Below are 10,288 nucleotides of genomic sequence, written 5' to 3' on the forward strand. Positions count from 1 at the left end.
TATCTATCTATCTATCTATCTATCTATCTATCTACCTACCTACCTACCTACCTACCTACCTACCTACCTACCTACCTACCTACCTACCTACCTACCTACCTACCTACCTACCTACCTACCTACCTACCTACCTACCTACCTACCTACCTACCTACCTACCTACCTATCTATCTATCTATCTATCTATCTATCTATCTATCTATCTATCTATCTATCTATCTATCTATCTATCTATCTATCTATCTATCTATCTATCTATCTATCTATCTATCTATCTATCTATCTATCTATCTATCTATCTATCTATCTATCTATCTATCTATCTATCTATCTATTATCTATCTATCTATCTATCTATCTATCTATCTATCTATCTATCTATCTATCTATCTATCTATCTATCTATCTATCTATCTATCTATCTATCTATCTATCTATCTATCTATCTGTCTGTCTGTCTGTCTGTCTGTCTGTCTGTCTGTCTGTCTGTCTGTCTGTCTATCTATCTATCTATCTATCTATCTATCTATCTATCTATCTATCTATCTATCTATCTATCTATCTATCTATCTATCTATCTATCTATCTATCTATCTATCTATCTATCTATCTATCTATCTATCTATCTATCTATCTATCTATCTATCTATCTATCTATCTATCTATCTATCTATCTATCTATCTATCTATCTATCTATCTATCTATCTATCTATCTATCTATCTATCTATCTATCTATCTATCTATCTATCTATCTATCTATCTATCTATCTATCTATCTATCTATCTATCTATCTATCTATCTATCTATCTATCTATCTATCTATCTATCTATCTATCTATCTATCATCTATTATCTATCTATCTATTATCTATTATCTATTATCTATTATCTATCTATCTATCTATCTATCTATCTATCTATCTATCTATCTATCTATCTATCTATCTATCTATCTATCTATCTATCTATCTATCTATCTATCTATCTATCTATCTATCTATCTATCTATCTATCTATCTATCTATCTATCTATCTATCTATCTATCTATCTATCTATCATCTATTATCTATCTATCTATTATCTATTATCTATTATCTATTATCTATCTATCTATCTATCTATCTATCTATCTATCTATCTATCTATCTATCTATCTATCTATCTATCTATCTATCTATCTATCTATCTATCTATCTATCTATCTATCTATCTATCTATCTATCTATCTATCTATCTATCTATTATCTATTATCTATCTATCTATTATCTATTATCTATTATCTATTATCTATTATCTATTATCTATTATCTATATATCTATCTCCAGAAGCAGGTGTGTCGTGTTGACTTCATCCAGCAGGTCAAACATTAACAGGAAAACGACGTATTTATGAAGCAAACTGACCAATTAACTGAGAAACATTAAACTCTGCTCCTTTAAAATCTTAAAATGCTTCATTTCTTTGTTTTACATGATAATAAATTAAATATTTGGAGGTTTGGACTTTGGACTTGATTTTTTTTTTCTTTATGTTTTTTTTTAAACCAAACAGAGAAAATAATTTCCAGATGAATCGTTAATAAACACATTTAGTTGCGACGAGGCATTTTAGAATGAATTATGCATTTAAATTGATTTATCTAGAAGTAAATCAGTCGGTTCCTTCTTTAAAACCGGTTTCTGTGCTCGAAGCGAGACGACGTGTGATGATGAATGTTGGACAGGACTCATCCTTTCTCTTCATGACGCTGATCAAGCTGATGATGTCACAGCATCTCGAGGGTTTTATCTGGAGGCTGAATGACGAGGTCAAATAAACTACACGTACTTTGCAGGGCTGCAACTGACATTAATACATTCAATTATTATAATAACTCATTTAAATAGCGCTTTTCAAGGTACTCAAAGACACTTTACGGGTTAAATTGTTCAAAGCATCACGATAGAACTATAAATCACACAACGTTCGTCACATTAAAACCTTTTTTTTTTTAATTCAAAATGTTAATTTACTGTAAAACATTTCCCATTTTAATGTAATTTCACGTAACGTAAACGTTTATTTTTGGTCCTTCACAGGAAAGAGTTTTGGGAACTCTTCCAGCTGTGAGAAAAAAACATTTTAATGAGGCAAAGTCTCGATCAACTAATACATTTATGGACTAATTGTTGCAGCTGTAAAATATTTTGATTAAAGTGAGACTGGAGACACTCACTTGTTCCCTCATGAAAGTGCTGCTGCTTGAGAACTGAAGAGAAAGTCATCATTACTGGAAAAATCTCCCTCCAGCTGAAAGTGAAACCAACTTCAGCTTTTACTTTGAAATTCTCCAGAATGCCTCCGTGCTGTCGTTGTTGGGAGTTTGTAAGGTGAGACGAGGCCAGAGAACCCGGCCGTCATGTGTTGGGAATTAAGACTCACTGTTGATGTGACACTGGTGGAGCTGAGAGTTCAGGGGCCCCGGAGGCCCCGGAGGCCCCGGAGGCCCCTAAAAGCTACAGTTAATAACATATCGTACATATTAAACTGTGTAGTTCGCGTCATAGATAGTAGCTGCTTGTACTCACAGACATTTGTAAATCCTACATTCATATATTTATTATATTTTAATAATAAGTGCAGCTACATAAATCAGTCACAGTTGATCGAAGGATTATAATAGTTAATAATTACTATTATTTGTGTGTTGCTCAAAGTGATAAAGCTAAGATCTTCTATTCAGCAATTTAGCCCTCAGTTCGTTGAGTTTTTGGTGTCTTTGAGCTGATTGTTTTGGTTTAATGGCTATATTCCTTCACCACTATCAGTGTCATTGTTTTATTCACTGTTTTAGCTGTAAAACTGAAATAAAGTCATCCTGCAACAAACAGAAAAACCAGCAGCTGAAAGAAACGGAGCTAAAAGAAGAACAAACCTTTTCCAAATCAACATTGTTGTAGTTCAAATAAGCACAAGCGTAAATAAGTATGGAAATACACAGTAATTTAACAATAATATTAATCCAAAAACATCAAAGTAAAACACTGACAGGAGCATTTTCTTTGACTTTTGATACTTTAACTACATTTTAATAATAAAACTTCAATACTTTTACTTGTGTAAACTTTTGATTGCAGGATTTTCACGTTCACTTCTTCTAACACTAAATCATAAAAATAGTTTTATTTTGAAGACCCCCCCCCCCTCTCTCCTCCCCTTCGGTGGAGTGAGACAGTATCATGAGTCACATCCTCAGAGATCCTGACCTTGTGAGAAAGTGGGCAGCCAGGAGTCACTCAGCTTCCAGGAATCCAGTGTGGGCTCCACCCTCTCCTCCTCCCTCCCCCTCCTCCTCTCCCTCCTCCCTCCCCCTCCTCCTCTCCCTCCTCCCTTCCTGCTCCCTGTCTGCCATGTTGCTTCACCAGGCTGCTCCTCTGTGCTCCCATTGAACACTGCTGATCAGAAAGGAAAAGGAGGAGGAGAAGGAGGAGGAGGAGGCGGAGGGGGTGGGGCTCGTACCTTTCAGGTGGAGGTGAGTGCTGCTTCCTGATTGGCTGAGAGGAGTTAAATGGGAGCGGCTGGACTCTCCTACTTCCCTGTCTAGTGAAAAGCTGTGGTGGCAGCAGCTGAGGGGGTAAAAGAAGAAGAAGCAGTGAACAGGTAGGTGGAGGAGCTCCATGCTCTTCTTCAGGGTTTCTATCTGATGAAGACCAGTAGTTCACTTTAACTGATAATCTCTCTACTCTGTGTTTCCATTGATTGTTTTTACCTGTAAAGTTTGAAATCAGGCGTCTCTTCTTTTAACTTCAGCTCAGCGACACTTTTCAGTCCTGAACATGTTTTATTTATTTGAGTCTTTAACGTTTCATGAGTTTTACATGCTGCTTTGTTTGAGGTGACTCGGGGTCGCTGTCAAAATCCATTTTTATTTGACCTGACGGGAGCATTTAGGCTGTTTAGATCCACTGGGAGGATTTGATCAAAGGTTTCACAGCAAAAGTGAGCGTTTAATGGTTTTCTCTGCTTGTGTTTTTTAGTTTTTATTTTGTCAATGTATTGATTATATTTCAGTTCTGGACACATTGGAACTTTTTTCCTGTTATTTTACATAATTAATAGAAAGAATAACTAACAGGTGAATTGATAACACTCAACATTTGGCCTTAAATCATCACATATGAGACAATTCTCAAATTATGATATTGAGCCTGATTTAAAACATCCCAAAATAGATAACCAATAACAATCGAAGAAATTTTGTTTTTTTTAATAATAATACCAAACTTTTGATGGTTTTGACTCCTCACATGTGAGAATCTGATTTTGCTTGTCTTAAATGATCATAAAATGAATATCTTTTGGTTTTGGACTGTTTTTCATTAAAAGAAGACAGTTGAAGATGATTTTTCTGATGTTTTATAGACTCTAAATTAAGAAACTAATCAGCAGATTATTCGATCATGAAAGTAGTCAGCTAGGCAGGTTTTTTCATGTGTACTCTAACAAACCCAGTGACTGGGACACAAAGGAGCCCGTGTTGTAGAAATGAACGAGCAGGTCCTTAACTAGGCGAACATCCCATAATGGCCCACCTGCTGGGTGACGACGAGGCTATGAGTCGCTACCCCGGAAGGCTGTGTCGTCACCGGAGCGCGTGTAACTCACGGATGACTTATTTTACTGAGCTCGCGCTGTTGCTGCGCGCGCACGTTTGCTCGGCCTGGAGGCGAAGCAGGTACAGACGTGTGTGTTGTGAAAGTGTACCGGAGGGTTCGTGTGTGGGGCGGGAGTATCGGTTGTCGGTGTCGTCGCCCTCCGGGCTTCAGTCGAGCGGAGTCACGTGGGGAACACATGGTCAACGGCGGCGTGACGCGCATTATTGACTTTGAATCAGCTGTGCGTGTCCTTTCCACGCTGCACTCAAACGTGAAGTCTTTGAGAAGAATTGATGGGTTTGTGGGTGAGCTTCTGGTGTTGAACACATTTACATGAGCACGTGTGTTTTCTGTCAGCAGCCTCAGTTTTGTACTGATTTGGTTGAAGACTGAACTTGTTGTTTTTTTGTTTTTTTCCAGTCTTTTCCTTCCTGGAGAGTTGATACACCAACTGTTAAATAAAGAAAAAAGATGGCCTCCGTTGCCCCGTTCGGCCGCCGGCAGTGGGCGTCCCAGTCCCTCCGGGTCACCGCCAAGGAGATGTCCCTCGTGTCGGCCCGCGGGAAGAACAACGCCATCGCAGAGCGCTTCTCCAAGTGAGTCTCTCTCTTAATAATTCACCAGCAGCAACTCAGCTGGTCACTTTATTTATTAAAAAAGAAGCCATGACCTCATTTGTGATAAATGAGGTCATGGCTTCTTTTTTCTTTCAGTTTCCTCTTTTCTCTTCGTCCACTTTGTTGGCGTCCTTTCCGGTTTCCAGAGTCTCTCCGGAGGTGAACTGTGGCGGCTCTGCTCCTCACAGCTTCTCCTTCACCTCCTATCCAGTTTCCTCTTTGGAATGGAGAAGGTGACAGGATGCTTTCCACGCTGCGATTCCTCCATCTGACCACTAGGTGTTGCTCTTTGTCCGAGTCAGTGGATCACTACTCTGAATATAATACTTTAAAAAGATCTAATTTAGTTTGTTTATTAGATGTTATCATCTTAAATCGCCCAAACAAGAAACCAATGATATGAAAAAAACAACTACCAACAAACAAACAAATAAAAAAGATTAAGGACTAAAGGTTGCAACAATAAAACTGTGTTAAAAATCCATCAATAAAATTAAATAAAAAAAGGTTAAACATCAGTAATTTTAAAAACAATAAATAGTAAAAATGTCTCTAAATTAAAAGCCCGATTCAAGAGAAAGTTTTAAGTTTCCTTTTAAAAATAGCGAGTTAAATTAAAGAGAACAAGGCGTTCAAACGTTTTAGACAAGAGGAACATTTCAAATAAAAAGCAGAGGAAGACGTGTCGGCAACACGAACTGAAAGCAGAGCTCAGATGTCGAGGTGAGATATTTAAAGCTTTACGAACAAGTAAAAGAACTTTTTAAATCCATTCCTAAAAGACGTCGCGTGGTCCAGCGGGTCAGGTGGTCCAGCGGGTCAGGTCGCGTGGTCCGGCAGGTCGCGTGGTCCGGCGCGTCGGGTCGCGTGGTCCGGCGGGTCACGTGGTCCGGCAGGTCAGGTCACGTGGTCCGGCGGGTCACGTGGTCCAGCGAGTCACGTGGTCCGGCAGGTCGCGTGGTCCGGCAGGTCGCGTGGTCCGGCGCGTCGGGTCGCGTGGTCTGGCGGGTCAGGTGGTCCAGCGGGTCAGGTCGCGTGGTCCGGCAGGTCGCGTGGTCCGGCGGGTCAGGTCGCGTGGTCTGGCAGGTCGCGTGGTCCGGCGCGTCAGGTCGCGTGGTCCGGCGGGTCACGTGGTCCGGCGGGTCGCGTGGTCCGGCGGGTCAGGTCGCGTGGTCCGGCGGGTCAGGTGGTCCGGCGGGTCAGGTGGTCCAGCGGGTCAGGTCGCGTGGTCCGGCAGGTCGCGTGGTCCGGCGGGTCAGGTCGCGTGGTCTGGCAGGTCGCGTGGTCCGGCGCGTCAGGTCGCGTGGTCCGGCGCGTCAGGTCACGTGGTCCGGCGCGTCAGGTCGCGTGGTCCGGCGCGTCAGGTCACGTGGTCCGGCGCGTCAGGTCGCGTGGTCCGGCGGGTCACGTGGTCCGGCGGGTCGCGTGGTCCGGCGGGTCAGGTCGCGTGGTCCGGCGGGTCAGGTGGTCCGGCGGGTCACGTGGTCCGGCGGGTCAGGTCGCATGGTCCGGCGGGTCAGGTGGTCCGGCGGGTCAGGGTGGTCCGGCGGGTCAGGTGGTCCGGCGGGTCAGGTGGTTGGTTTTCTTGGTTCTGGCTGCGGTGTTCTGAACCAGCTGTCGTTTCTTATCGATGTTTTAAATCAACCAGAGTTTCTGTTGACTCAAACTTTTGGGTTGCGAGAAAAACAAAATTGGTTTTTAAAAGCTTTTTGGTTCAGAGTTGAAACGTTTTTGGTCGTGAGTTGAGTTTGCCGTAATGGAATCTTCTCTTGAGACAGAAACATGAACTTCTTCACTTCCTGTGTGACGTAACGTCAGATGAAGATTTTCCCTCCAGATTCTCGGTCGGCATGAAATCGGATGTTTGTGGAGTTTCACATGAACTTCCTGGTGTGATCAGAGAGCGGCTGTGTCTTACTTTGACGCTACTTTCCGTCCTTGATTGACTTCCTGTTTCCTGATGTCTTTCCTCCTCCTCCTCCTCCTCCTCCTCCTCAGGTACCAGATGGCAGCAGAGGAGGGCAGCGCAGAGCAGAAGAAAACGGTAACGCATCACATCGATCTGCACACCGACTCAGTCCGTCTGGATGATGATCTGTTTTTGTTGTAACCGTGTTGAAGTTTCAACTCAACGTTTTGAAGCGGTACTTCATGGTTCTGTTGAACTGAAGGACAAACTGCTCGTTTTGATTGACAGCATGTTTCACGACACTTCGACAGCCGTGTGGTTTTACTGTGCAAACAACGGACTCCATATAAAAGTGGACGTAGCTTCTGGGTCGGAACAATGAGGCCGATGCAGTGTCATTACACTGCAATACCACATAGTGCCACTAGGGGCTGGTTTCAAAACACCATCGTGGTGCCATTTGCTAAAGTCACTCCTTCTTCTTAGTTTTCTGGAGGTCCATCTGAAAATAATCCCTCATTCATTAGAAAAGAAGATTCAAGAAGACCTGTTTTTGGGGGCGTGTCTGTTTGATTGACAGGCCTGTGGTGCAGTCAGGTTACAGCTATCGGTGGGCGGGACGTAGTATCGTCAGGTTTCCGATCAGATTCTATCCTTCTTTTCTGGAGAGTTTTGAGTCAAACTTGTCGTTAAAGGTGTGAAATCTCTAAAATAAACATCCAATATAAATCTGATTGACGGACGTTTATCAGAACATTATTTTTTATCCAGTTTTCGTCTCTTTGTGGGACTTTTTTATTTTTGCCTTCAGGTTTCCAGCTCTGTCCTTTTTACCTTTTTCCTCATTTCCTGGACTTTATTTCCCTCCTTCGCTCACTGACCATCTCTGTTTCTCATTTTCTCCCCCTCCCCCTCCCCCTCCTCCTGTTTCCTTCCCTCCCTCCCTTGTCTTGTAGGGGGGCTGGGTGTGGAGGGAGGGGGGGCTTATAGTTTGCTTCACACTGCTTCTCTCTGATCACTTCTCGAGCTTCACATCTGGGACAGTTTGCAGCGTTTCCACGCCGACATGCGTTTTTAAGTTTTCTTCTTTCTTTTTTTTTTAAGACGCCACCGGCCGGTTCCTCTGCGTCTCCTTCAGGTTTTTAAATCCTCACTTTGAGTTTTTCCAGCTTTCTGCAGCTGCAGGTTTCTAGATGGGTGCTGAGCAGCTCTTTTGTCTTTTGTCTGAGTTTGTTTTCCTTTTCATGTCTTTTCCTCTTTTTTTTTGTGCTGACTGTGCTACCAGAAATGCTAACGTACGTTTTGAACTTGTGTGCAACCGGTGTTGTTTTCTGAGTGCGTTTTTAGCTTCATTCAGCAGTCGAAGGTTGAAGTGGCCCGAGTCCAACTTTAAAGGAATTCATTGAGAAAAGTAAAAAGCGACTCTGCTTAAGTGTTCAGAAGGAGTGAGTCATCGGAGAACGATGAGCGTTATCTCGGCTGTTTCACTTCCAACGTCTACGACGGTTCACCAAGACAAACGATCAATTCAATATTTTATAACAGTTTAACTTCTAAAAACTAATTTGGACTGTTGGTCAGACAAAACGAGTCTAGAAGGGAAATGTTTCACTGTTAGGTTGCATTTTATCCATAAATAATATGTACATGAATTGACTTTTATACTTAAATTAATGTTTTATTCAAGACAAAAATGTACAGATACAAAATCAAAGTCCTGAATTTTGTGGATCTGTTGAGTTGGAGCTGAAACCATTTTAAGGGATTTATTTATTTATTTATTGACTATTTTATGGATCAATTAATCGTTTAGTCTTTTTTTTTTTTTTTTTTCCAAGCAATTTTTTGGTTTTGGACAGCTGGTCGGACAAAAGTCACTTAAAGGTCAAACTGCTGTTTCCACGATATTGTGACAACTTTTTCACTATTTTCTTACATTTACAGAAAATATTCACCCAATTAATGAAAAATAATTAATACTTCCAGCACATTTTTTACTAAAGTTTGAATATTGAAGTTCAGACCTGAGTTCAGTTGAATTTGTTCATATTTTAAGTTAAATTCTCTTCAGGAGTTTCTGTCTTGTTGCTGCAAAAATTGGATGAAGGCTGAAACTAAAGCGCTTGAGACTAATTTTAAAAACATTTAACTCGGTTCAGAACGTTTTTATGCTCTCATGTTTGAGTCGACTGAAAACGAGGTTCTTGTCATATCAATGTTTGTCTTGAAATAAGTTGTATTCTTCTCGTCAAGAAATTAGATGAAACTCAAGTGTCTGAACACTCGTACATCTTCTTTCCATTGTCGTCTAAAAAACGATTTAAAAACGTGTCGGTGACTCGTTCTTTGAAATGTCGTTTCTGCTGCTGTAGATAATTAACAGATGATCACATTTGTATTCATCTGCAGCTGGAAATAGACCACAAGTTACACCTTTTTTATTATTTGCTAAAAACGAACACACCCAGCTGTTTCAGAGAATTATTGAGATTTTTTTTGTTTGCTGTTTTTGAAGGATTCATCTCGTCGGTTTGGAGCTGAGATCTGCAGAAGGCTTGTTGTTGCTTTTGTCATCAGATTTGTTAAAAATGAACAAAGATGCACAATGCCAGCCTTCTTTTTTTACCCACCATGATGTAACCGAGTTAAAACGTGTCCGATCGGGCTGAATGGGACGTTTTGGTGCTTGTTTTCTCTGCAGCGTGTTGAACCTTCGACGCTGCGAAGCGCCAAGCTGACGGTTTTAAAGAAACGCTGGGAGCAGCCGCCGAGCCGCCGGGTCCAACTTCAGACCTGCAGCCTCGCCGGCCCGCCGACCGAGACGCGCTCCGACACCCCGCTAACCGCCTCCGACCGCGACACGGAGACGGAGGTTCACTCGGAGACCGGATCCGACCCGTCGGCTCGGCCCGAGGACCGGATCGACATGGAGGCGACGCCCAGCGGAGAGCCAGAGAGGCCGGAGGGAGCGGTGGCCGAAGTGCCCGACGGCGAGAAGCCCAGCGTTCCCCTCATCAGCCTCAAGATGATGTTTGAGAGAGGAGAGAACCAGAACCAGAACCAGAACCAGGTACCACAGCCTCTCAGCTTTTAGAGTTCATCCTCATATTTCACTGCACATG

The 10,288-nt window shown here is 42.2% G+C and overlaps 1 protein-coding gene across 1 annotated transcript in view; it reads left to right on the forward strand.

Annotated features, from left to right (window-relative positions):
• The first annotated feature begins 3,574 nt into the window (after positions 1 to 3,574).
• lima1a (LIM domain and actin binding 1a) overlaps positions 3,575 to 10,288 on the forward strand; it is an 18,192-nt gene continuing 11,478 nt past the window's right edge. Inside the window, exons 1-4 of the mRNA XM_069721898.1 lie at positions 3,575 to 3,645; positions 5,061 to 5,236; positions 7,256 to 7,301; positions 9,868 to 10,236. Coding sequence (XP_069577999.1) covers positions 5,112 to 5,236; positions 7,256 to 7,301; positions 9,868 to 10,236 — 540 coding nt within the window. The 5' untranslated portion in view covers positions 3,575 to 3,645; positions 5,061 to 5,111. The remainder of the gene's footprint in view (positions 3,646 to 5,060; positions 5,237 to 7,255; positions 7,302 to 9,867; positions 10,237 to 10,288) is intronic.

Source organism: Brachyistius frenatus, unplaced genomic scaffold (genome assembly GCF_029030835.1).
Source record: "Brachyistius frenatus isolate BFR_SWC_R1_liver_20210118 unplaced genomic scaffold, ASM2903083v1 Contig_278, whole genome shotgun sequence".
Taxonomy (NCBI): Eukaryota; Metazoa; Chordata; class Actinopteri; family Embiotocidae; genus Brachyistius; species Brachyistius frenatus.